Source organism: Monodelphis domestica, chromosome 6 (genome assembly GCF_027887165.1).
Source record: "Monodelphis domestica isolate mMonDom1 chromosome 6, mMonDom1.pri, whole genome shotgun sequence".
Lineage (NCBI taxonomy): Eukaryota > Metazoa > Chordata > Mammalia > Didelphimorphia > Didelphidae > Monodelphis > Monodelphis domestica.
The window spans coordinates 8,635,609-8,661,294 of NC_077232.1; the positions used below are offsets into that span (position 1 = coordinate 8,635,609).

At 65.2% G+C, this 25,686-nt stretch overlaps 1 protein-coding gene across 3 annotated transcripts; it reads left to right on the forward strand.

The window, feature by feature from the left end:
* Positions 1-1,329: 1,329 nt before the first annotated feature.
* On the forward strand, positions 1,330-20,094 carry ATG2A (autophagy related 2A). 3 transcript variants are annotated; one of them, XM_056801386.1, is made up of 41 exons: positions 1,330-2,437; positions 4,536-4,698; positions 4,779-4,931; positions 5,004-5,109; positions 5,319-5,453; positions 5,539-5,638; positions 5,740-5,836; positions 5,919-6,065; positions 6,147-6,311; positions 6,599-6,842; positions 6,920-7,070; positions 7,150-7,242; positions 7,364-7,519; positions 8,796-9,039; positions 9,133-9,229; positions 9,358-9,520; positions 10,378-10,520; positions 10,608-10,753; positions 10,859-11,019; positions 11,985-12,135; positions 12,229-12,428; positions 12,516-12,596; positions 12,689-12,795; positions 12,884-12,976; positions 13,795-13,865; positions 14,062-14,138; positions 14,242-14,412; positions 14,519-14,645; positions 14,736-14,956; positions 15,039-15,247; positions 15,938-16,073; positions 16,354-16,551; positions 16,746-16,847; positions 17,006-17,090; positions 17,682-17,829; positions 17,923-17,995; positions 18,121-18,203; positions 18,304-18,425; positions 18,618-18,772; positions 19,069-19,221; positions 19,435-20,094. In XM_056801386.1, the coding sequence occupies exons 1-41, from the start codon at positions 2,267-2,269 to the stop codon at positions 19,669-19,671; spliced, it is 5,835 nt and encodes a 1,944-aa protein (XP_056657364.1). In that variant the 5' UTR covers positions 1,330-2,266; the 3' UTR covers positions 19,672-20,094. The 3 variants fall into 3 exon arrangements, with proteins under 3 accessions (XP_056657364.1, XP_056657362.1, XP_056657363.1); XM_056801384.1 differs by lacking the exons at positions 1,330-2,437; positions 4,536-4,698; positions 4,779-4,931 and having other exon boundaries at positions 5,319-5,457; XM_056801385.1 differs by lacking the exons at positions 1,330-2,437; positions 4,536-4,698; positions 4,779-4,931 and having other exon boundaries at positions 5,319-5,457; positions 14,242-14,406.
* The last annotated feature ends 5,592 nt before the right edge of the window (positions 20,095-25,686 follow it).

Consider the following 25,686-nt stretch of genomic DNA (forward strand, 5'->3'; position numbering starts at 1 on the left):
GAGGGCTGTGGAGGAGCGGACGAGAGGCAGGACACGCCGTGGAGGGCCCGTGTTGGACTCGGTGACCCTCCGCAGTCTGCCGGGCCTCCTCATCCTCCATCGCTGGGCCTCCAAGCAGGGCCCTCCTCGCTCCGAGGCCCTGGCATTCTGCCCCACCGCCTGACCCTGGATGGTCCTTCTGGAGGGAGGGAGTCCCTTGTCCCTGGAAGCCTCCACACGGAGGCTGGCGCTCTTTGCCATTAAGGCCCTTTGGGGGGGCTCTCCCAGCCCGCCTCTCTTGGCTACCTCCCTGGCCTCCCCCTCTTCGGGCTCCAGGCCCTGCAGTCTTCCTAAAGCCCTCGGTGAACACCTCCTGGAGTAACCCCTTTCTGGCCTGGCTGAGAGAGGCCCGGCTTCTCCTCCTGGAAGCCTTGGCCCCTTTCCTCAGCCTCAGTTTCCTCATCTGTAAAATGAAGACGTTGAACCAGAGCTCTTTGCCTTTCTGGGCCTGTGCCGGGCCGCGGGGCCGAGGAAAGCCCTTCTCACACCCGCTTCTCAAAGCCCGCACGAAACAGCCACGATTAAGAGGGAAAGAACAGAGTTTTCAGATGCCAGTGTAGACCCTTGGAAGAGGCATCTTCCTGCTGTCAGTCATGTTCTACACGCACATTCCCGTGCCCTTGTTCAAAATCATTTGGACCCGGGCCCTGTGCCCCCGCCTCTGGGCCTCTGGCCCAGGGTTCAATTCTGAAGGCCTCTCACAAATCCTTCCTCTTATCTTCCTAGAGGTCAGCAAAAGCAGCCCAGCTCCTGGGCGACATTGGCTAAAGGACAGCCTTCCCAACAGGCAGTAGAGCTCCGGACCCTGAGTCTTGAAGGCCAGAGTTCAAATCCTGCCTCAGACTATTTATTAGCTGTACGACCTTGGACAGGTCACTGTGTGCCTCGGTTTCCTCCCCCTTAAAGTGGGCATAATACCAAGATGGCGGCAAGGATCCAATGAGCTCCCAGGAGCTCAGCCCCTGTCCCAGGTCCACATCCAAGGACAAAAGTGGTTTCCTGTTACCTCGGACAGCAAACCAGGGGGCTGGGGACATCTAGCCCCTTCTGCCCTCTTCAGTATTCTCACACACATACTCTATGATGGGAGTTTTCCTTGCTAGCCTTCACTTCCCAAGGGCCATCTCCCACCTCTGAGCCTTTGCCCCTGTCCACATGGAAATCTAGAGATCCCCCGTGTATTTAGTTGGGAGGTAGAGAGCCAGGTTTTGACCTTGTCACAGGAGAGGCTCCCCCTGAGGGAAGGTCCCTCTTCACGGGACATAGACATCCACTCCAGGTGGGAGGCAGAGCCCATCTGGAGTCAAGTAGCTCTTTTTGTCTCCAGAAGCCTTTCTCAGTATATCACACCCTCCTTCCTAGGATGGAACTCTGAGTCAGGCAGGATGCACATAAGGGGCCCAGCCCACTCCTGTCCTGGGCCAAGGGAGATGCCTCCCAGCCCCCAACAAGGGTCTTGCCCTGCCCTGCCCTGCCCTGCCCTGCCCTTCCCCTGGGCTCCTGGTGCCTCCAAGGTCAAGTTCTTGGCTTGGCATTCAATGCCCCGCCCTGTTTCCCACGTGACACCAGACTAGCCTTCTGACCAGCCTGAGTTCCCCACAAGTAGGGTCTCTCCCCAGTTGGGACCCCTTAGTTCTGTCTCGAATAGTTCCCCAAAACTTTCTGGGGTAGAGTGTGGCTCAAGCCCCAGGACTGCCCCTTATTACTTGGGTGATCACGATAAAGTTCTTCTTTTCCTCTCCCAGAGCATCAGTTTCCCCACCTGTAAAAACAAGGGGGCTGGACACCATAATGAGGGTACAGCCCTCTCGAGCTTCAGAGGCAATTGAACCGACACTGTCCCTTTAATTCCCGACCTAGTTGTTGGGGGCGGGGTTGCACATGCGCATTGAGCTTCGGGACTTATTTCTTACTCCCCGCCATCACATGTTCTTTCCTCATCCCGGAGGGATCAAGGCATCCGTGGCCGAGCGTAAAGCGCAGGCGCACTTCTTCATCGTGGGACCTATGTCGTTCCGCGAGAAGCCGGGGCTCTTTCTGGCGCCCCGCCCTGACGACCAATCAGCGAGCCTCACTCTCCATACCCGCCAATGGCAACGAGACGGAGGCGTGGTCAGGCAGCGGGGGCGCGGCCTGGCGCCGGGCTAAGCGGCGGGCCGAGCCGGGGACTCGAGTGAGCGGCGGGGCCGGCGGCGAGCTCTGGCGGGCGGGAAGGTGAATCCCGGCCATGTCGCGCTGGCTGTGGCCGTGGTCGAGCTGCATGAAAAAGCGAGCCTGCCGCTACCTGCTGCAGCACTACCTGGGCCACTTCCTGCAGGAGCGGCTGAGCCTGGAGCAGCTCAGCCTGGACCTATACCAGGGCAGCGGCGGGCTACGGGATATCCACCTGGACGTGTGGGTGAGCGACCGGGGCCGGGGCTGGGACTGGGACAGCCAGGGGGCAGGGACGGCCGGGGCTGAGGGGGCAACTAGGACAACAGGCCCCAGCCTCCGGCCTTCGAGGGCTCCCATTGCACAGATTGGGCAAAGCGAGGCCCGGGTTGCCCCCATCCCCCTCGATAGGGGGAGGGGCAGTGGGTGGAGGCAGCCCCCAGCCCTCAGGAGGGGAATCCCCTCCATCCAGCCCGCCACTGACCGGGAGAGCTTTGGGGAGAGGGCTCTTAGGGCTGGAGGGGAAGGAGGGGCAGGAGGGGCAGAGAGCTGGAGGGAGGCTTTCAGAGTCTCTTTGGGGCTGGGGGGTGGCAGGGCAGCCCCTTGCCCCCAGGGCACAGGACCAGAGCCCCATGGGCTCAGCAGGGATGGAGCTGGAGCCCAGGGGCTCAGATTTGGAGTGGGACCCCCCCCCCTGCCCTTGGGCAGGATGAGGAACCAGGTGGGGGTGTCCAGGGGCTGAGGGGTGCCCAGAGAGGCAGCCACTTGCTGAGTCGGTGCCCTGGGCCACCCACCTGCCTGGCATCCCTGATGTCAACAACCCACGTCAGTCATGGTGTGTTGATCAACATGCCATGGGACTGTTTGGCAACACTTGTCACTTCCGGCAGGGGCCTGGGGCAGGGGAGGGGGGCTGGGGAGAGGGGAAAGGCCTGGGGCCTGGGCCAGCAGAGAGTGGGGAGGGGAGGAGGGAAGGCCTGGGCCCGGGGCGGCAGAGGGTGGGGGGAAAGCCCGGGCCAGGGGGCCGCAGGGGGGGCAGCAGAGGAAGGGGATGGGGGTGGCATCTTGGTTCTGGGGGAAGAGCGAGGGGGGAGCAGGCTGCCAGGGACCCTGAAGCAGGGGAGGGAAGGCAGGTGCCCAGGGTAGGGGGTCCTGCGGGGTGGGGGGCGGCAGGGGGCAGGGATGGGCCAGTCAGGGTGATTCAGGCTCAGCTGACCTAAACCTTCATGGCAGGAACTACAAATTATAGCTTTCAGGAACTGACACCCAAATGTGGGACTCTTCCCCTGACCAGGGCCCTGTCCTGAGCCCCGAGGCCAAGGCCCCCAAGTCTGGGGAGGCCGATTGCCGAGTCCCCCCCCCCCCCCCCCAGGCTCCTTGGCACAGTCCCTAAGGATAGGACCTGGGGGAGGCCGGGAGAAGTGGGAAGGGGTTCGAGCTGGGGGCATGCAGGGCAGAAAGGCAGGCTCAGCCCTGAGGGATCCTGGGAGGCTGGGCAGAAGGGGCAGACTTGGGAGAGGTCAGGGAAAAAGCAGGGCCAGGGCAGAGGAAGGGGCTTCCCAAGAAGGGGAGGGAGGAAGACTTCTACCTCTGACCTGTGACCTCAGCAGCTGGGCTGGTCTTGTGCCAGCTCCTCCTCCGCCATCCCAGCCACACCCCCTCTCCTCCCCTGGAGCCTAACAAAACAAGGGCTGACACTCGCCGTACCCCTTCCCTGCTGGGGCTCCCCAATGCCCCCTCCCTGGCTGGGGCTCCCCTCATCTCCCCCCTCCCTGTCCCCCCTCCCCCCCACTGGGAACTGCAGGTGTCAAAGGTCCCCTGGGAGGCAGCCGTGGCCCCGTGTGCCACAATGCCCGGAGCAGGGCAGGGGGCTCTGCCAGGGCCCTCACCTGCACCTCTGGGCCTGAGGCAGGGGCTTCTGGGAGCCTCAATCTCCTGCTCTGTAAAAGAGGAGCTTGGCTTTGCCTCAGGCTCTGCTGCTAGGCCTGTGCTGCCCCATACCAGCAGCACCCTCACCTTGGGCCAGTCATTTAATCTCTTCAGGCTCCCTCTCCTAATCTGCTCAGCCCACCTGCCCCACCCCCAGACTCCTGCAAATGAGCCCACCTGGGCAGGTTTTCATTTTCTTTTCCAGCTCATTTTACAAGTGAAGAAACTGAGGCAGGCCGGTGAAAGGTCTTGCCCAGGGTCCTGCCGCTAAGCGTTTGAGCATGTATTTGAACTTCCTGCCTGGCCCCCCTTAGTCACTGTTAGCTCTGCTGGGGAGGAGGAGCCACGAGGCCCCCTCGGTGAGGGGAGGCCCCCTGGGGCCGCCCCCTGACCCCCACTTGGCCCTTGAATCCTAGTCGGTGAATGAGCTGCTGGAATCCGTGGAATCCCCCCTGGAACTGGTGGATGGCTTCGTGGGCTCCATCGAGGTGGCGGTGCCCTGGGCTGCCCTCCTCACTGACCACTGCACCATGCAGGTGTCTGGCCTGCAGCTCACCCTGCGGCCACGGAGCGGGCAAGGTGAGGCCGAGGCAGGAGGGAGGAGGGGCCCGGGATGCTGGGCTGTGGGGGGCCTCGGTCCTGACCCCCGCCTCCCCTAGGGCCCGGGATGGCCGAGTCTCAGAGCTGGACCTCCTGCATGACCACCAGCCTGCAGCTAGCCCAGGAGTGCCTTCGGGAGGGGGCCCCCGAGCCCACCGAGCCCCCCCAGCCCCTGGAGGGCCTGGAGATGTTCGCCCAGACCATTGAGACCGGTGAGTGGGCGGGGGGGGCTGGGCCCATCTGGGGGGCTGAGTCGGGTCTGACCCCGTCTCCCCCCTCCCCAGTTCTTCGAAGAATCAAAGTGACCTTCCTGGACACGATCGTGCGGGTGGAGCACACGCCCGGCGGCGGCAGCGACAGCAACATGGCCCTCGAGGTCCACATTCAGAGGTGGGGAGCCGTGCCCAGCCCTTTCCCACCTCCACACCTCTGCCCTGGGGTGCCCAGCCTGCAGGCCGCCGCCTCCACGGAGCCCGTCTTGCTCTGCCGAGGCCGAGGCGCGAGCAGGAGCCCCCGAGGCTGGGGCCGGGCCGTTCTGTCCCCCCTCGCGGGTGCCAGGCACGTCGGTCCCTTGGCCTGAGGCTCACCCTCATCCCCAGGCTGGAGTACTGTGACGAGGCTGTGCGGGACCCGAGCCAGGCTCTGCCCGTGGACGTGCACCAGCCCCCCGCCTTCCTGCACAAGCTGCTCCAGCTGTCTGGCGTGAGACTTCACTATGAGGAGTGTCCCCCCCGGCAGGTGGGCGTGCGCCTGGGGGCGGGGGGCGCGGGGGCAGGAGGGACAAGGAGAGCCGCCCCGACCTCTGCTCTCTCCCTCCAGGAGGAGCCCCCCGGCCCCCCCCCTGCAGATCGGCAGCTGCTCGGGGTACATGGAGCTGACAGTAAAGCTGAAGCAGAACGAGGCCTTCCCTGGGCCCAGGGTAGGGATCGGGGCTGCCCGCCGGGCACCCTGGCCTGGGGAGGGGGCGCTGGGCATCCTGGCACGGGCCAGGCTCTCTGACCGGGCTCTCGCCTCCCCCAGATGGAAGTGTCGGGGCAGGTGGGCTGCCTGCACTTGCTTCTGGCCCCCCAACAGCTCCTGCAGCTTCAGGACCTTTTCAGCGCCCTCAGCCTAGCAGGTGAGGCCCGGGCCGGGCTGGGCCCGAGAGCGAGCGGGCGGCCGGGCGGGTGCCTGAGCGGCTTCTCTGCCTTCCCTCCTAGAGACGGAGGGGCTGTCGGAGAAGGCCAACAAGAGCCGCCCCCTCGGGGCCGAGGACCTGAGGCTCATCGAGCAGGACCTGAGCCAGCAGCTGCAGGGGGGCGCCCCGGCCCTGTCCTCCGACCCTCTGCTGGGCACGGACAGCACAGGTAGGGCCCGGGGCCCCGCGCCGGCCGCCCCGGGGGCCGCGCCGGCGCCCTCTGAGTCGGGTCCCTCTCCCCCGTGCCCAGATCTCTTCTTCTCCATGGCCGCCCTGACCAGCAGCGTGACCTCCGCCCGCTCCGTCTCGGAGCTCTCCCTCTCCGACGTGGACCTGAACTCCTCGGTGCACAGCGATGGCACCCCCCGGCGCCCCCACATCCACCCTGCCCTCCACGGTCTTAGCCGCCTGCCTGGTGAGGGGGGACCCGGCCCGGTCTAGGCCCCGCCCGCCCCCCCCAACAAAGGGAGCTGGGAGGTCCCCGAGAGGGCGAGGAAGCAGTGCCCGGGGACGGGCCTGGCCAGCCTCCCCGCAGCGGGTGGGGAGGAGGAGGCGGACGGTCTCGATGGTCCCCCGTGCGCTGCCCATTCACCCGGGCTAGGTTTTGTCCTTCCCGAGCGCCGAACAAGCCCTTGGGGGGCAGGAGAGGCACGCCAGGGCTTTGCCCCGGGTCGCTATGCCAGCTGCTCCCCTCCCCCACAGGCAAGGCGGCAGCCCCCATCCCCCCCGAGAGCCTCCGCCCAGAGTCCCTGCTGAAGGTGACCCTTGGTGGGATGACGCTGACGGCCCTGCAGCAGCCCCCCGGGGCACCCCCTGGATGCCCCCCCGACCTCGCCGCCCGGTTCTTCGCCGAGTTTGACGCTGCCAAAGAGGGACCCTTCGGGTCCCGGGACTTCCAGCACCTCCGGCCTCGCTTCCAGAAGGCCTGTCCCCGGAGCCACGTGAGGTAACAGGGCGGGCAGCGGCCTGCACGGGGCGCGCTGGGGGCCGGGCGGAGGGTGACGCGTGCCTTGGCCCTTGCAGGCTGACGGGCTCGGCCGTGCAGCTGAGCTGGGAGCAGCGTGGAGGGGCCGGGGGCAGGGGCCGGACGTTTAGCACCGACCTGCTCTTCGGCCAGCTGGAGGTGTTAGAGTGTCTGTGGCCCGAAGGGGCGGCCGAGCCCGAGTACACGGAGGTGAGCGAGGCCTGGAAGGGGCGCTTGGGGGGGTGCCCGGGGAGGCCGGGCCTCACGTGCCCCCTTCTGACCCTGCCAGCTCCTGAGCTTCCCCAACGGCTCCGGCTTCGGGGCATCAGCCCGACCCTGCGCCCACCTGCGGTACCTGCAGACGCAGCGCCGAGTCCCCAAGGTAAGGGCCGGAGGGCTCCCTGGGCAGCCGGGGGTGGGGGGGCACCTCGGTCGTGGAAGGAGGGGGGGTGGCCAGCCCTCGCCCCGGCTCGACCCCGTGCCTTCCCTCTGCCCATTGACAGAGCCACCCCCGGCGGGCAGTCTCCTGCCGTTGTACCTCCGACTTGTCCCTGGAGCTGGCCGAATTCCAGTCCGACGTGGAGCTGGGGGCCCTGGACAGGCTCGTGGCCCTGTTCCATCTCGCCACCACCCCAGTGGACCGGGAGCAGGGCCTGCTGGTGAGCCGCTCTGGGAGGATGGCTTCCGGGATGGGGAGTGGAGAGGGGTGGCGAGGAAGGGAGCGAGCCAGAGCTCAAACCAGTAAGTCAGTCCACACACTCTGGGCCAGGCGCCCCCCCCCGGGACACCAAGGCCCAAATGAAGTCACCTCCTGAGGGGAGGCAGAGGCTGGCCTGGCGAGGGAACTGGGGAGGGGGGAGGAGGAAGGTCTCCAGGCCCTGGCAGAGAGGCAGCTTTTCATGAGCAAAGAAGCAGGTTTTTGCCCAGGAGCTGGAGAGGAGGAGGGAAGTCTCCATTTCCAGATTTTGTTGGTTGTTTTTGTGCCAGATGTTAGGATTTCATGAGTATCGAGAACGTCCTCATCCTCCTTGAGGCCTGGGGGGGGTGGGGGCGCGGGTCACAACCAGAGTCCTGGGTTAAAGCTGGGGAGGCCACCGAGACCAACCCTGATTATGCAGGTGGGGAGACTGAGGCACCATCTCCCTTGAGCAGCCCTGCTACCCCCTCCTCAGACTTCTGCTGACATTGACCCAGGGGGCACAAAGAGGACTCACCCAGTTCTAGGAAGAATCTGTTTGGGATGTGAGCACAGGTCCAATGGCAAAGAATGCCTCTGGTGTCCTGGGATCTGGATTCAAATCCTGTTTCTGTCACTTTTATCCTGCATGATCTCAAGCCAGTTACTTCCTGTGTCTGAGGCTCGATTCCTCCTCTGAGAAATGGTGTTTGAACTATGGCCTCAGGGAGTCTCCAGTCTGAGCCCTGAGACCCCCCCTCTGCCCTCCCCACTCCCATTCTCATTCTCTGGGCATCTCAGTCTCCACATCTGTCCTTAGAATGCAGGAGATAGTATCTGTGAGTGTGTGTGCGTGTGTGTGTGTGTGAGAGAGAGTGAGTGTGTGAGAGTGTGTGTGTGTGAGAGTGTGTGTGTGTGTGAATGTGTGAGTGAGTGAGTGTGTGTGTGAGTGTGAGTGTGTGTGAGTGTGTGAGTGTGTGTGTGTGTGAGAGAGAGAGTGAGTGTGTGAGAGAGTGTGTGTGTGTGTGTGAATGTGTGAGTGAGTGTGTGAGAGAGTGTGTGTGAGTGTGTGAGTGTGTGTGTGGGACCAGTGGGAGCCCAGAGTGTGTTGGGCCTTGGCTCTGCGCCTCAGGCTGCCCTTCAGCTGCCTCAGTTGAGCCTCTGAGGCCCCCGGCAGCCAGCCCAGCTCCAGGCTCCCTCTGCAGGAGTGGGAGCACTCAGGTGAGGCCCGAGTCCCTCTGAGCATAGTCTTCCCCCAGGGGGAGCCTCCTTGTGCTGTAGAACGGCAGACAGCTGTGCGGGTCGTGGCCCCCCAGGCCACGCTTCAGCTACGCTTCCCCATCCCTGACCTGCGCCCGGAGCGCGATCCCTGGGCAGGCCGGGCCGTGCGAGAGGAGCTTCTCCGGTTGGAGCTGAACGACCTCGAGTTCCAGTCTGAGCTGAGCCATGGCCCTGGCCCGCAGGCCCCCACCCGTTTGGAGCTTACCTGCAGTGACCTCCATGGTATGGGAGCCCTCCCAGAGCCCTGCCCCATGGCCTCTCCCAGACTTGGCACAGGAGTGACCATCCACCCTTTCTACCCTTGTCCCAATGCAGGGACTTACGAGGACAGGGAGAAGCCAGCTGTCCCCTGCCTTCGAGTCTCCAAAACCCTGGACCCCCGGGGCCCTGGCCTCAAGTACATCCTACCCAAGTAAGTTTGGGGTTCCACCCCAGCAGATTGGGGTCTTCGAAGTCACAGCTGGGGGGGGCAGGATAAAAGCCTTTGTTCTGGGGAAGGATCAGCTCCCATGCCCCAGTGACAGCCCCACTCCCTGGCAGGGCAGTGGTGACCCTGAACCCCCAGTACAGCAGCTCCCAGTGGGACCTGGTGCTAGAGAAGGGAGAAGACCTGGAGCTGTCGTCGGCCGAGAGCCCTTGCGAGCTGCGGGAGCCTGAGCCTTCGCCCTTTTCCTCCAAGAGGACCATGTATGAGACAGAGGAGGTGAGGCCCCCCTCTTCTACCCTCTCTTGTTCCCACTCCTGGTTCACCTCAGTCAGCATTTGGGAAATGCCGGGCCCCAGGGACTCAGGAGAAACCTACCCTCAGGGAGCTTCCCGCCTACTGGGGAGACCAAGGCCAATACAGGAACAAAGTATAGGCAGGATGAGTTAGAGGTCATGAAATAGTGGAAAGAGGGCCTGGGAGAGGCTTCCAGTAGAAGGTGTTGGGCCTAAAGGAAATCAGGAGGAAGGGCATTCCAGGCCCAGGGAAGTAGGAGAAGCTGAGGTGGAAGGAGTGGTGGGAGAGTCTTGAGGCAGGCAGGCAGCCCCCCCACCACCACCTGTGGCTCTAGCCCAGGCCTGCCCCAGATAGGGGAGAGTCGGGAGAGAAGGGGGCTGAGCCATGCTACAGACTGAAATCCACAGGAGATGGTGTGGAAGGGAAATTGAGGCGAGAGAGATTAACAAGAGCAGCCAGAGAGGTGAAATTGACAGGCCCTGCCTACAGCTTGCTCGGGGGTGAGCCAGGGCGGAGTCTGGGATAACTCCTGGAGGGCAGTGGGGAAGGGAGACCTCCACCGCTGGACATTCAGTGACAAACAGCTCACTACTGCTGGCCCTACAGTCCACTTTGGGATCCTTGTGGGGTTAAGCAATGCCTCCTGACATCCAGCCTGCACCTGCCTCTTCAGGCCACCCTCCAGGGCCAAATCACTTAATCCCTCCCCCTTTGGGGCTTCACCTTTGACCTCGGCCACCACACGCCCCAGGTTGGCTCTGGAGGGCAGCCCTGGTTGGTCCAGTGTAGGGCGGTCAATCATATGGATCCTCTCTGACCTTTGGGGGCCCCTCCCCCAGATGGTGATTCCTGGTGATCCTGAGGAGATGGGAGAATTCCAGAGCCGGACCTTGGCCCTGTCCAGATGCAGCCTGGAGTTGACCCTGCCCAGTGCCCACATCTTCTTGCCTAGCAAGGAAGTCTACGAGAGCATCTACAACAGGTGGGTGGAGGGGAGCCCCCAGTGGGCAGGGCAGAGGAGGCTGGGAGCCCCCGCTCCTCTCACCCGACTGTTCTCCTCACCCCCCAGAATCAACAATGACCTGCTCATGTGGGAGCCTGGAGACCTGCTGCCAGACCTGGGCCCTGCCGCTTCTGTGGCTGCCCCCGGCTTCCCCGGGCCCTCCTCCTTCTGGCACGACAACTTCAAGATGTGCAAGTCTGCCTTTAAACTGGGTACGAGGGCCGCGGCTCCCAGTGTTCCCGGCGGAGGATTCTGGGAAGGGCGGGTGGGCTGGGGAGAGCTTCTGGTGACCACGCCGCCCTCTCCCCTCTGCCCAGACTCGGACTCTGACGACGAAGACGTGCACTTCTTCTCAGTGAATGAGTCAGGGGTCCCACAGCCCGCTGCGCCAGAGCCCCGGAGTCCTCGGGCCCAGAGCACTTTCTCCACCCTGGTGACGGTGCTGAAGGGCCGCATCACCATCCTGTGTGAGACCAAGGTGAGCGAGGGAGGCGTGGTGGGAAGGGACTATTGGCGGCCTTTCCCTGGAAGGAGCTGGACCAGGTAGGGGCCCCAGGAGATGGTTCCGGGGGGCTGAGGCCCAGAGGCCCAAGACCAAACAGCTTTGAGTAGGATTTGAACCTGGCTCCCTGCCGCCCCAGCCCAGGGCCTCACTTGCCCTCCATGTCACATAAGGATGGGAGGGCAGCCCCACACAGGACCTCGGTGCTGTCTCCTCCTTGACATTTCAGCCCTCCGGTTCATTGACTTACTGACACTCGTCGCCTGGTCCCTGTCCTCCCTGATGATCTTGGGGTGGCTGTGGTGCCCCCAAGGCCTCCACGGAGCAGGAGCCACTGCTGTGGACAGCCCAGCCCGACTGCCAAATTAGGCCATGAGGAGGGCTGCCACCCTCACTGGAAACGGCAAAGGGAGGCATTTGAGCTTGAGCCAAAGGAAGGGGGAAATGGGAGGGCATTCCTGGCCAAGAAATGGCCCAAGTAAAGACACCACAGTGTGTGGGAGGAGCTCTCTGGGCTGAGGGACCAGTGGGAGGGTGGACGGGGCAGTGGTTAGGGCCAGGCCTGGAGGAAGGAGGTCCTGGGTTCAGTTGTGGCCTCAGACACTTAATATTAATTCTTTTTTCTTTTTAACCCTTACCTTCTGCTAAGCATCAGTACTGTGTATTAGTTCTAAGGCAGAAGAGCTGGCCAGTGCCCAGGGTCACCCAGTTGGGAAGTGTCTGAGACCAGACTTGAACCCAGGGCTCCTGCCTCTAGGCCTGGCTACCTAGCCACTGAGCCACCCAGCTGCCCCTCCTTCGTGTTAATTCTAATAAACAAACAAGAAAAGATGAGCTGAGGCCGGAGAGGAGGCCCTGGGACCTCAGGGCGGGCCGGGGATGGGATGGCGCCGCAGCGCGTGGCCCCCCGTGCCAATCAGGGCCATGTCTGTGTCTCCCAGGGGGAGGGGGGGAAGAAATTGGAGGACTGTCACGGGGAGCTGGTCCTCGATGTGACTCAGGGCACCATCTTCAGCGTCTCCCAGTACCTGGGCCAGCCCGGGCTCGGCTACCTGTGCCTCGAATCTGAGAAGGTGGCCCTCTATCATCAAGGTACGGGGAGGGGGCCGAGGATGCGGGGGAGCCGGGGCCTCACGGGGTGGGGGGGGCTGGGGGCCCCCTCCTTAAGGCTCTCCCTCCCCCCAGCTGTGGTGGACGATTACTTACTGCCTTCCCGGCTCGAGGTGCCCAGCTTCACCCCACCTGCCCACCTGGCACCAACCATCTACCCCTCGGAGGAAGGGATGACGGATCGGGGCGCCGCAGGCCGCAAGGGCCAGGGCCAGGGGCCCCGCATGCTGTCCACGGCGGTGCGCATTCACCTGGACCCCCAGAAGAATGTCAAGGTATCGTGCCACCCCGGTGCGGGGCACCTCGACAGCTTTGTGCCCAGGAGGCTGCTCCTCCCTGACCCCGTGTTTCCCGTCCCTCAGGAGTTCCTGGTGACTCTGCGGCTGCACGGAGCTACCCTGCGCCACCGCATGGCCCAGCCCAGCCAAAGCTGGCACTGCCAGGTGAGCGGGGAGCTGGCGAGGGGCTCTTCTGGGCCTGCTGCTCCCCGCCTTCCTCCTCCTCATCCTCTTCCCCCCCCCCCACCCCCCTGCAGCTGCTGGACTTCTTGGACGTGTTGGATGACCCCATCCTCGGCTTCCTGCCGCCCACAGTCATCACAGTCCTCCACACACACTTGTTCTCCTGCGCCGTGGACTACAGGTGCCTGCGGGGAGGGGGCAGCCGGAGGGGGGGCAGGGACCCTCCCCTGGGGCTCGGGCTGTGGTCCTAACTGCCCTGTGTCCCCCAGGCCTCTCCACCTCCCCGCGAGGGTCCTCATCACTGCAGAGACCTTCACGCTCTCCAGTAACATCATCATGGACACCTCCACCTTCCTGCTCAGGTGGGCCTGCGTGGGCCCCTCTGCCCCGCACGGCCTCCCCTTCTCCCTCCTGCCCCCCTTCCCCTTCCCCTGGTCTTCTAGGACAGTTAAGTCAGAACTCTAAGCCAATTCAGTCTCAGACATTTATTAGCAGTGACTCTGGTGGAGTCACTGGAACCCCTTTGCCTCAGTTTCCTCCTCTAAAATGGGCTACGGACAGAAATGGCCAAGAAAGCCCCAGATGGGGTCCTGCAGACAGAACCACGATCCCCCCTCCCCCCCCCCAGCTCTGCGGCCTCCCCCAGGCAGCCCCGAGTCCTTTAGGGGTGGGCTGAGAGCAGCCAGGGAGGATGGGGCTTGTGGGTGCGCAGCCCCTCTTTTCACCGAGCTTCTAGATGTCCGGGTGGGGTTTCAGGAAGGATTGGGGTTTGCTCTGGGCTCTGGTGTCCCTAGGAGAGAGGCCCAAGGCGGGCCTCCAAGCAGACCTTCCCCAGGAGTGCTGGGGCCGAGCGGATGCCCCCCTTCTCCATCCGTCATCCCCACCCCTCCGCCTAGGCCGGTCCCTGAGGACGCCGGAGGTCCTCGTGGGGGCCCAGCAGGGAGGGCTCCCAAGGATGGGAGTGCCAAGCACTGTGCCAGGCTACCCTGTCGTGGCTTACGGCCCCCCAGACTAGACAGAATCCTGCAGACTGGAAGAGAGCTTTGCAGGCAGGAGGGACAGCCAGGGCAAAAGCCGGGCGTCTAGAGGTGTCAGCAGTGTAGGCGGGTAGGCTGGGCCCCCTCATCAGCCCCCCACTTTTCCTCCAGCCTCCCCTCTCACCGAGCCTCCTCCCTGCCAGGTTCATCCTCGATGACTCTGCCGTCTACCTGTCTGACAAGTGTGGAGTCGAGCCCCTCGATCTGCGAAAGGGTGAGGCTTTAGAGTGGGGGGGGGCATTCTCCCCTCCCCCAGCAACCCCTCAGCTCAAACACAGCCTCCCCTTAGCCCGGCCTCAGGGGGTCTGCACAGAGGGTCCCCAGGCCAATGTTTGCTCACTGAATGGGGGGGAGGGGGGCGGCTGTCCAGCTCAGCCGCCTGAGCCCCTCCCCACGGCCCTCCCCTGCAGATTACGTCTGCGTCCTGGACGTGGATCTGCTCGAGCTGGTGATCCGGACCTGGAAAGGCAGCACTGAGGGCAAACTGGTGAGCAGCCCCGTGGGGCAGTGGGCAGCGCAGCCCCGTGGCTGGGAGGAGCCCCGGGCAGGGAGGGAGTGTCTGGCGCCCTCTGAGGCCTCTGCTCCCCCAGAGCCAGCCCCTCTTCGAGCTGCGCTGCTCCAACAACGTGGTCCACCTGCACAGCTGCGCTGATTCCTGCGCCCTGCTGGCCAACCTGCTCCAGTATGTGGTCAACTCAGGGGACCTGCACCCCCCGCCCCGGCCCCCCAGCCCCACCGAGATCGCCAGCCAGAAGGTGCAGGTGAGGGCAGGGCACTGGCCCGGGAGCCCGGGGGGGGGGGGGGGGCTGCTCACCCCTCTGGCGGAGGGGCAGAGCTTCAGCGGCTCCTCCTCCTCCCCCGTCCCAGCTCTCCGAGAGCCCGGCCTCGCTGCCCTCCTGCCCCCCGGCCGAGACCGCCCTCATCAACCAGCGGGACCTGACCGACGCGCTCATCGACACGGAGCGGAGCCTGCGGGAGCTGGCCCTGCCACCAGGTACCGGCCGGCCCCGGTGAAGGGTGGCAGGGGCTGCCCTGGGCCTCCCCAAGGCTCTGCCGCCACCTCCCGCCTTTCTCCCTCCTGCAGGCGGCGGGCCCCTCCGGCAGGCCTCTCCCGTGTCCGTTTACCTGTTCCCAGGGGAGCGTGGGGGAGGCCAGCCCCCACCGCCCCCCAGGGGTCCCTGTGAAAGCAGCCCCGGCTCCAAGGAGGAGGAGGCGGAGGAGGAGGAAGAAGAGGAGGAGGGGGACGCGGACGCTCTGGACAGCGACGAGTTCTGCATCCTCGATGCCCCCGGCCTCGGCATTCCGGTACGTGCCTGCCAGGAGGGAGCTGGGCTCTCAGGGAGGGCCGCGTCATCTGGGCCGTCACCCACCTTCTGTCTCCCCCTAGCCCCGGGACGGCGAGCCGGTGGTGACGAAGCTGCAGACGGGGCCCATCACAGTCCGGGACGGCCACTTCTCGCGGCCTCTAGGCAGCACGGACCTGCTGCGAGCCCCGGCCCACTTCCCCGTGCCCACCAGCCGCCTGGTGCTGCGGGAGGTCTCCCTCGTCTGGCACCTCTATGGCGGCCGCGATTTGGGGCCTCACCACAGCCACAGGTGAGGGCGGCTGCGCCGGGCCCTTCCCTTGGAGGGAGCGGCTGATCCGGGGCTGCCCGGGGTTTGCCAAGCCCACAATCGGCCGGCTGGGATGGCACTCAGGGCCGGCATCGAAACCCGGGTCTCCCAATGCCTGACCACCCCAGGCTGCCAAGATACCAGGGAAGCTCACGGCACCTGCCCTGGCAGCCACCGAGCTGTCCAGCCTTCTTGGCCAGGCAAGCCAGTCTGCACGTTGTGCCCGCCACCACCAGCAGCCCCACACACTGCTGGCTGCCGCGGCCTTGTGAAATGCCCGCCTCCTCCCTCCCCCCTTTGCCTCTTTCTCCCATCTTCCTCCTCTTTCCTCTTCTCCCCCCTTCCCTTTTCTCCCTCCCTCTCCCCCTTCTTCCTCTCCCCTCTTCTTCCCCCTCCCCCTCTCTCCCCTCCCTCTTCCTCCTTCCCCCCTCCTCTGTCTCTCTCCTCTCATTGTCTCCCTCCATCCCTCCTGCTCATGCCACCTCCTCCGAGAAGTCTGTTGCCAAGGATAGGACAGGGGAGCCCAGGCACGTCACCCCAAGGGTCCCAGTGACATTCCCACAATCTGTTACTGCTGGGGGGGGCCCCCCTCTACCACAGAGCTCCTGGGGTGCATCTGGGGCCTCCCTTAACAAAGGAGCCACGAGCGTGTCCCCCCTTCTTCCCCGGCAGGACAAAATCCAGCCTCTCCGGCCCCCGCGGCTCCCCGTCGCGCTGCTCCGGCCCCAATCGGCCCCAGAACTCATGGCGTACCCAGGGGGGCAGCGGCCGCCAGCACCACGTGCTCATGGAGATCCAACTCAGCAAGGTGTGGGCAGAGGAGCGAGGGCCGGGGTGCGCAGCCCCTCTTTTTACAGATGGGGAAACCGAGTCCCAGGGTGGGGTTGGTCTGCCCAAGGTCCCGGAACTGTGGGGCTCCACCTGTGCCCGGAGGGCCGGGCAAGAGCCCGAGGACCAGCGACGTCTTTGGCCCCGTTGGCACCCCCCAGGCTTGGCACAGTGCCTGGTACCGGGTCGGCACCAACGTTGCCTGCTTGCTCAGTACGTCTGGGCACGGCCAGTAAGGCTCTCCGTGCCCATCCCCCCAGGTGAGCTTCCAGCACGAGACGTACCCGACAGAGAGAGCGGCGGCCCCTGGGGCCGAGCTGGCCGAGCAGCCCTTGTCCCGCCAGGTGTTCATCGTGCAGGAGCTCGAGATCCGCGACCGCCTCGCCTCCTCCCAGATCAACAAGTTCCTCTACCTGTACACGAGCGAGAAGATGCCGCGGCGCGCCCACTCCAACATGGTACCCGCCGGGGAAGGGGGACTCGCCCAGGGTCTCCTGGCCAAGGGGCCCAGGGAGGGGGCAGGCGAGCCTCCAGGGGAGGCCCCTGGGCTTCGGGGTCTGAGGGCAGGATCTGCTGGAGGCCTTGTGGGCCCTGTGGAGCTGGGGGGGCAGAGGAGGGTCCAGAGGGGTGACCTCTTCCTGTGCCCCCCCAGCTGACCATTAAGGCCCTCCATGTGGCCCCAGAGGCGGGCCTGGGGGGCCCCGAGTGCTGTCTCCGCGTCTCCCTCATGCCACTGAGGCTCAACATCGACCAGGTGAGACAGGAAGGGGCGGCCCTTGCTCTGGCCTCCAGGGCTGTCTTCTGCACGTGCGGGTGTGCTCTGGGGGGGGTTGCGGGGGGGCTGGTGCCCGCTAGCCCCGGCCCGGCTGCTGTCTTGCCTCGGGCTCAAGGTGCCTCCCCGCCCCTTCCCAGGACGCCCTGTTCTTCCTGAAGGATTTCTTCACGAGTCTGGCTGCGGGCATCACGCCGGTGATTCCCATGGAGACGGGGGCGGAAGGTGAGGGCTGGGCCTCTGGGGGGGTTACCTGGGGGCAGTCAGTGCTGGGGGGCGTCCCGGCGCTCCTTGAGTCTGGCAGAGGGGACAAATGCCAACGTCGTGGGGCTGGGGAGGGCAGACCCTGAGCTGGGCCTGGATGAGAACAAAGGTTGGGGTCATGGTGGGCACAAAGACCTGGAAGTCGGAGATTGAGAGCTGGAAGGGCAGTTTGCAGTCCTGGAACCTGTGCCTGCCTTGCCCCTTTCCCCCGCCTGGGCCTCCTGTGCCCGCCTGTCCCTCCCCCCTCCGGCCTGTGCCCCCCCTGTCCCTCCCCCCTCCGGCCTGGGCCCCCCTGTCCCTCCCCCCTCCGGCCTGGGCCCCCCTGTCCCTCCCCCCTCCGGCCTGTGCCCCCCCTGTCCCTCCCCCCTCCGGCCTGGGCCCCCCTGTCCCTCCCCCCTCCGGCCTGGGCCCCCCTGTCCCTCCCCCCTCCGGCCTGGGCCCCCCTGTCCCTCCCCTCTCCAGCCTGGGCCCCCCTGTCCCTCCCCCCTCCAGCCTGGGCCCCCCTGTCCCTCCCCCCTCCGGCCTGGGCCCACCTCCCTCTCTTCCCTGCAGCTCGCCCAGAGCCCGCTGCCCGGAGTGGCGCCTCCCAGGAGAAGCTGCCGGAGCAGGCGGAGATGAGCAGTTCTGTGGAGACGACGACCAGCGAGCAGAGCTCCTCGTCTACATCTGTGGCGTCGGCCGAGCAGCCCATCTACTTCAGGTGCCGGGCCGGGTGCTGGGAGGGAAGGAGGCCGGGAGAGGCCGGCGGCCTCCAGGAGGGCTGACGGGCACGCCCCTGCCTGTGCCTCTCCAGGGAGTTCCGCTTCACCTCCGAGGTGCCCATTTGGCTGGACTACCACGGCAAGCACGTCACCATGGACCAGGTGGTAAGTGGGGGTGGGCCCGGGCTGGGGGGAGGCCAGGCTGGACCGGGGAGGAGGCCGGCGGCCTGGTGTCCCTCTGGGTCGGGGGTGTCCTGAGGCCCCCCGAGCCACCCTCCTCTCCCTCTCAGGGCACCTTCGCTGGGATCCTCATCGGCCTGGCCCAGCTCAACTGCTCAGAGCTCAAGCTCAAGCGTCTCTGCTGCCGGCATGGGTGAGCCCCACCTCAGCCCCTCCCTCTCTCCAATGCCCCCCCCCCCTCCTCCCCCTCTTGGGGTCCCCCCTCACCTCCTTCCCCCCATCCTCCTGCACAGGCTCCTGGGCGTGGACAAGGTGCTGGGCTACGCACTCAACGAATGGCTGCAGGACATCCGGAAGAACCAGCTGCCGGGGCTCCTGGGAGGCGTGGGCCCCATGCACTCGGTGGTCCAGCTCTGTGAGTGCCGCTTGGGGGGGGGGGGGGGGGGGGCTTGAAACTGCCATTTCTGTAAGGCAGTCTAGAAACCGTCCTTGTGGGCCTGCCCCGAGGGGGGATGGGGTTGCTGACGGGCCAAGAAAAGGGTAGAAGCTGTCGATGGGGCAGCAGCTGGGCCAGGAGCCGACCCTGCCCTGCTCCTCCTGGTCCCAGTTCACGGCCTTCGAGACCTGCTGTGGCTTCCTATCGAGCAGTACCGGAGGGATGGGCGCCTCATGCGGGGGCTGCAGCGGGGGGCTGCCTCCTTCGGGTCTTCTACGGCCTCCGCCGCGCTGGAACTCAGTAACCGCCTCGTGCAGGCCATCCAGGTGACTGGGCTGGGGCCGAGGGGACCACAGCCAAGGGGCTCATTCCATTGTGGGGAGCCTCTTGGGATGGGGGGGCTGATGGCCTCGGGCCTCCAGGGGAGGCTGGGCATCCTGGTGGGGGCCTTCAAGGCCAGCAGAGCCTGTGTAAGGAGGACCCCCGGCAGACCTGGAGCCCAGGAAAGGGAAGGGGCTGCCCTGATGCCCGGGCCTGGCCCTCCAACGGGCCAGGGCAGGGCAGGCGGGCCGGGGGGGCCCTCTGCGTGGCCTCCAGCTCACCATCGCCTCCCACCGCCCAGGCCACTGCCGAGACTGTGTACGACATCCTGTCCCCGGCGGCCCCCGTGTCGCGCTCCCTGCAGGACAAGCGCTCGGCCCGCAGGCTCCGCCGCGGCCAACAGCCAGCCGACCTCCGGGAAGGTGTAGCCAAGGCCTACGACACTGTGCGCGAGGTACCCCCCAGATACCCCACGCCGGCACCCCTCGCCTCACGCCCGCCTCTCGGGTCCCCCCGGCACCCCTCTCCTCACGCCCGCCTCTCGGGTCCCCCCGGCACCCCTCTCCTCACGCCCGCCTCTCGGGTCCCCCCGGCACCCCTCGCCTCACGCCCGCCTCTCGGGTCCCCCCGGCACCCCTCTCCTCACGCCCGCCGCTCCCCTCTGCAGGGCATCCTGGACACGGCTCAGACCATCTGCGACGTGGCGTCCCGCGGGCACGAGCAGAAGGGGCTGACGGGGGCCGTCGGGGGGGTGATCCGCCAGCTGCCCCCCACGGTGGTGAAGCCGCTCATCCTGGCCACGGAGGCCACGTCCAACCTGCTGGGGGGGATGCGGAACCAGATCCTGCCTGACGCCCACAAGGACCACGCGCTCAAGTGGCGCTCGGAGGAGGCCCAGGACTGAGGGCTGGAGGCGGTCAGGCCCCGCCGGGCCTCGGAGGACGCTCGCGCCCCTCGGCTCTCTGGCCATCGGGGTCCTCGGCTGCGGGGCTCGCGGCGGGGCGGGCATGGGCCCCCCTCGAAACCGAGTCTCCTCGAGGCCCCCCGCCAATCCCTGGCCCATCCTCGGGGCCCGGCCGGGGGGCACAGATGGGGTTCGGGGTCCGTCCTGCGTTCAAGCGCCCCCCCCCGCTCCCCCGCTGCTGCTGCTGCTGCCACCTGGCCCGGGACTTCTGGGGCAGCGCTCCTCCGGCCAAGCGTGTCTCTGTGTTACAAGGGGGGACCGGGGCCGGGGACACACGTGTGATTCCTGTACCCCTTCGGAGCCCCCCGGGCTGGGGGCCGCGGCTTCTGCATGATGTGGAATAAATTGTGCCCGTAGCCGCCACCCTGTCCTTTGTTGCCTGACCTGGGCTAGCGCCGGCCTGGAGAACTGGGGGGCTTCTGGGGGGAAGTTGGGGGACTGACCCAGCCCTGTGCCTGGCTATGTCCCCACCAGGGGGCACCAAGTGCCATCCCTGCCATTGTGGGACGTCTGGCTGGGGTCCGCTGGAGGACTGAGGTCAGGGATGAGGCCTTCAGGGGCGCCCCGAGCCCCCTCTCTGGGGAAGTAGCGATTGGCCGTTTTGGGGAGCCCTTGGAAGGCGGCCCCACGGGGCCAGGACTCGTCTTGCCCCAGGGAAGCTGCTTTGCCCATTCAAGTCACTGAAAAGGGAATTGGCAGGATTCAGGGGGTGGCCTGAGGGCCTCCTCGGGGGTCCCCGAGCCCCTGGGGGAGCCGGCTGAGGCCCATCCTGGAGTCCTCTGCCCTCGTTCCCCTCCCAGGGTGGGGCTGCCTCCACTCCCTGACGATGTGGCCGGAAGGCTAAAGGTCTCAGAGGGTGGAGGCAGGGGGGGGGAGCTCTAGTGATCTCAAAGGTCTGCCCCCCCCACCCCGAGAAGTCGGGGTCACCCGATTCCACTCATTCCCTCCCCCCAAGGCCCTGACGCTGCAGTCTCAGGTCTGCCCCCCCAAACAGCTGGCTGAGCAATGGGCGGCCGGGGGGGGGGGTGTCAGACCTCGGGCTCTGGCCTGGGCCCCCCTGCAGCACACGCTTGTCCAGGGGCCGGAGCAGGCTGCAGATCGGGCTCTAGCCCATCCCTTCTGACCTGGACCCGGCATTGGACGGGTCAGAAGCGGAAGAGCGGCCGGGCCCGGGCTGTGGACTGACCCCGTCAGGAAGGGTCAGGCCAAATCTGAACCCAGGACTGCCCTGCTCTGGCCCCTAAGGTTGAGGAAGTGTCCGCTGTGTGCCAGGCTCAGTGCCTCATGGGATTGGGGGGCGACAGCCCTTCGGGGGCCCTCGTGATTATGAGCGACATTTCTAGAGCCTTTGAGGGTTTCCTCGGAACTCGGGACACTTGGGGGGCCCATTTCCCAGATGAGCCAGAGAGGAAGGTTGAGGCGCTGCTGGGGGCTGACAGCAGGGAAGGCCCCCCAAAACCAGGACATTCTAGAAAGATTGAGCCCAGCTGTGGCCCTGGCTAGAAGAAGGGGTGGGGGCTGCCTGGGAGAGAGCCAGGCCCAGAGTCACAGGGTGACCCTGGACAAGTCCCCTGAACCCCTCATGCCTAGGACACCCCGTGGGGGGGTGAGGGTAAAGGCCGCCAGGCTGGACCTTTGTCCCTGCCAAGGACTCCTTGACAGGGCAGGATGCTGAGGAGACAGATAAGATTAGAGGCCTTCCCACAATGCCCCTGGGCTCAGGCCCGCTTCTGCAGATGAGGAAACTGAGGCCCAGCGAGAAAAAAATGGGGGCGGGGGGTCACAGTGGCCGAGGAGAGCCCGATTGAACTCCGACTCCAGGCTCCAGAGCCCCGGGCGCTGACCACTGCCCCCTCCTGCCCACCGGCTGCACCCCCACAGACACTCCAGGGGGAGACCCCACCCAGGGTGCGCCGGGCCAGGCCCTCCCCACCCCCTCCTGGGCACAGGACAAGCCCAGGTTGCCCTTCGAACCGTACTTGTGATCCCCTATTGAGGCGGGCTAATCATTAACCCCGGCCTTGCTGGGCTGGGCCGCGGATTCAAAAGGCTGCGGCCACCCGGCCCGGGGAGGCGGCGGGCTCACTCCCTCCTCCGGCAGCCGTGCGGCCCTCCTGGACAGGCCGGCGAGGTAAGGTGCCCCCCGCAGCCCCCGGGGCTCCCCCAGCAGCCTGACCCCCGCCTCCATCCCCAGGCCGGGGAGCAGCCGGGAAGGGCCCCGAGCGCCCTCGTACCCAAGGAAGCCGCCGGGCCTGCCTGCTCCCTCCCCTCACCCAGCCCTAGCACAGACCCTCCATTTTCTAGAAGAAATGGGACTGGCTCAAGGTCATACGACTCAGAGGCCAGACCCTGGGGGCAGCCTCAGGCCTGCCCTGCCCTGCCCGGGCTTTGGGATCAGCCCCAGCGCTTAGTCAGGCAGCAAAGGGCCCAGTGCTGTGGAGGCCTGGCAGGATCCGAATCTGTATCCAGGGAAGGGCCTGCTTCGGGACCAGGCTGTAGTGGGGAGGAGGCTGGCCTTGGAGGGGCCACCGGCGGCAGACGAGCCCCTCCCGGGAGGACCGGAAAGGCCTTGACAGAGAAAAGGCCGTCATGGCCGCCTTCAGGAGTTCTGGGCAGGTTGTGCCCCCCCCAAGCTCCTGTCTGTCTGTCTGTCTCTGTCCCTCTCCCCACACCATCTGTCTGTCCGTCCCTGTCTGTCTCCCGCTCAAACTCTGCCCTTCCCTCTTAGGATGGAGGCTGAGTGCCGGTTCCAAGGCCGAAGAAGAGTGTGGAGAGGCTGTGGGGTGAAGGGACTCGTCCAGGGTCACCCAGCCCATCGAGGCTAGGTTAGAACCCTCCGCCGCCCCTTCGGGGGGTATCTTTTCCCCCCTCCGACCTTCTTGCTGGGCTCTGGGGGTCTGAGTGGGGCTCCTGGTCAGGCTGTCCCGCCCATACCTCCGGTGTGACCTTGGACCAGTCACTCGCCCTCTCAGTCTGTTTCCTCGCTGTTGGCTGAACAGCATGAGGGACGCCTGTAGAGCCTCCCATGCTGAGTAATTCTTAACTGGGAGACTCAAGAATCATCCCATCCAATTCCCTCGTTTTACACATGGGGAAACTGAGGCCACAGGCAGGACTGAGTGGGCAGGGGAGGAGCCTGAGGTGACGGAGGAGGGGCCTTCAAGGTCGTTTAGTTCAAAGCTCCCATGTTTCAGAGGGGGAAACCGAGGCCCATCAAGGCGGTGGTGGCCAAGCGGCCAAGCTGGGATAGAGAATCTTCCCCCCAGTGCTGGCACTCTGCATGGTGCCACCCCATCTTTGAAGTTCTTTGGAGAAGGTCCCCGAGAACCAGCCCCCGCCCCCCACGGCCTTTGCTTAGTGTCCCCCTTTCGGGGTGCTCCCTCAGCCCACAGCCCTGCGGAGGGGGACACAGGAGGCTCCAGGAGGGCTGGGGAGGCCCCTTCCATTGGGAGGGCTGAGGGCAGGGCGGGGGGGGGGGGGGGCTGGGCAGCCGTTGGGAGCAGGAAACCCAAAGGACAAAGAGAGGCCAAGGGCGGGGGGGGGGGGCTGTAAATCAGAGCCGCTCCCCAGTTTATTGAGGCCGACGGGGCCGGAGCACGGACTTCGCCCGGGGAAGGAGCGCTGGCACGGGCGAGGGCAGGCGATAAGAGCTGCAATAAAGAGACTCTGACCCCGGGCCTGGCAGAGATGGAAGAGGAGCCTGAGAGCAGCCGTGGCGCCCACTCCCTGTAACAGCAACTCCATGTGGGACACTTCTGGATTCCAGTGGGGGTGCTGTTACCTTGGGCGGGCCGCCGGGATCGCCGGACAGAGAAGAGGACACCGGGGGCCGGGAGGACCCCTGAAGGGGCTGCTGGGGCCCCTCCCCCGACCGAGTGCGCAGGGCTCTGACCTATGAATTGACAGCCAGTCCCAAGTCTTCTTCTGGCTGCCAATTCCATAGGTCACAGGTATGTTCGCCTCAATGCCCACATGGGGAGGACCCGCCAGGGCCAGTGTGGACTGGGGAGTGGGCTGCGCCTGACCAGCCTCCTCCAGCTCCCTGAGGTGGGGCAGCTTCCCTGTCTGCTTTGGCAGGGAGGTTAGGAGAGAGCTGGGGGCCCCCAGAGCCTCCAGCCCTGCCAGAACAGGCACTGACCCAGCTTACAGGCTCCAGGACCAAGTGCAAAGACTGGCCTTAAACTCAACCAATTCCTTCCCTCCTTCCTTCCTTCCTTCCTTCCTTCCTTCCTTCCTTCCTTCCTTCCTTCCTTCCTTCCTTCCTTCCTCCCTCCCTCCCTCCCTCCTTCCTTCCTTCCTTCCTTGCTTGTTTGCTTCCTTCCTTCCTTCCTTCCTTCCTTCCTTCCTTCCTTCCTTCCTTCCTTCCTTCCCTCCTCCCTCCCTCCCTCCTTCCTTCCTTCCTTCCTTGCTTGTTTGCTTCCTTCCTTCCTTCCTTCCTTCCTTCCTTCCTTCCTTCCTTCCTTCCTTCCTTCCTTCCTTCCTTCCTTCCTCCCTCCCTCCCTCCCTCCCTCCCTTCCTTCCCTCCTTCCTTCCTTCCTTCCTTCCTTCCTTCCTCCCTTCCTGCCTTCCCCCCAAGTCCTCGAATGCACTCATATCTTACAGGCCCCACATTCGGGACAAACTGGCCTGCCTGCACCCATGCCCAGGTCTTCCCTGTCCCGACCTTCCAGCCCAGCTAACTGTGGCCTCGGGGCTCTTCCCTCTTTTGGGCTCAACCCCTTGAGAAGACTTCTCCTCCCCCCCAACTCCTCTCCCCCTTCACGGTTGTTATTCTGCTGTGTCCGACTCTATTCGGGGTTTCCTTGGCCAGGATACTGGACTGGCCGGTCGTTGCCTTCTACGGTTCACCTGATGAGTGCGGAAAATGAGGCAGTCAAGTGACTCGCCCAGGGTCACCCAGCTAATCAGTGACTGAGGCTAAATTTGAACCCAGGACCTCCCAACTCCAGGCCTGGCTCTTTACCCACCAAGTCACCCAGCTGCCTTCATCCCCTCTGATCACTTTTTCCTTCTTATCCTGAATATGGCTCCCTCCATTAGGCTGCCAGCTGCTGGGGGCAGGGACTGGCTTTTGCCTCTTAATAAACGTGTATTGATTAATTGAATAAATGCTCTTTGACTTCAGTGAAATCCTGTGCTGATGTGTATTATGAGTATCCTCATCTGCTTTCTGGGCCATTTATAACCCGACCTTCCATCTGGGAATCAATGGTTCAGGTTGGGCCAGGGGTAAGTGACTTGCCCAGGGTCACACACAGTTGGTAAGTGTCTGAGGCCCCACTGAGCCACCCAGCTGCTGGCTGCCTCCTCCTTGACCACAGGTGTCCTTCAGGGCTCTGTCCTAGGCCCAAGTAGAAGGCAGAGGGCAGAGGGCACACACAAGCGCCTGCCTCGTTTAGTTCTTTTCTGACTCTTTGGGGGAGTTTCCTGGCACAGATGCAGGGCTGGTTGGCCATTTCCTCCTCCGGCTCATTTTACAGAGGAGGAAACTGAGGCAAACAGGGTGAAGTGACCTGCCCAGGGTCACCTGGCTAGGGAGCATCTGAGGCCTCCAAGGCTGCCTCTCCCCCCACAGCCACCTGGCCCCCCCAACACAGATGAGCTGGCACACACCGGTGAAGGCCTGTAGGTCAACCCGCAGATGCCTCCATGTGCGGATGGGACCAGATACTGGAGCGGTCAGGCCTGCCTGGTCCCCAGCTCAGGCCTACTCTTCCCTCAGCATCCTCCCGGCCCAGCTCCCAGCTCCCCTGCCGCCCCACTGCCTAGACTCCAGCCGTGCCGCTCGGAGACGACGCTGGACATCCAAACGGGGGGAGCCGGAAGGTTTTCAGAGCGGTGGGGGCGAGGCCCCAGAGAAGCTGCAGGGGAGCTCCTCCGCTCCCACGGGGCGCAGCCAAGCCTTGGCACAAAGACCAGAGCAAGGGGCAGCGAGGGTCTCTCTGACCCCTGCCC

Coding starts and splice junctions, on each gene's coding strand:
- ATG2A (XM_056801386.1), top strand. CDS start 2,267: ATGTCGCGCTGGCTGTGGCCGTGGTCGAGCTGCATGAAAAAGCGAGCC. Junction 2,438..4,535: donor ATATCCACCTGGACGTGTGG/GTGAGCGACCGG, acceptor CTTGAATCCTAG/TCGGTGAATGAGCTGCTGGA. Junction 12,136..12,228: donor GGTGGCCCTCTATCATCAAG/GTACGGGGAGGG, acceptor CCCTCCCCCCAG/CTGTGGTGGACGATTACTTA.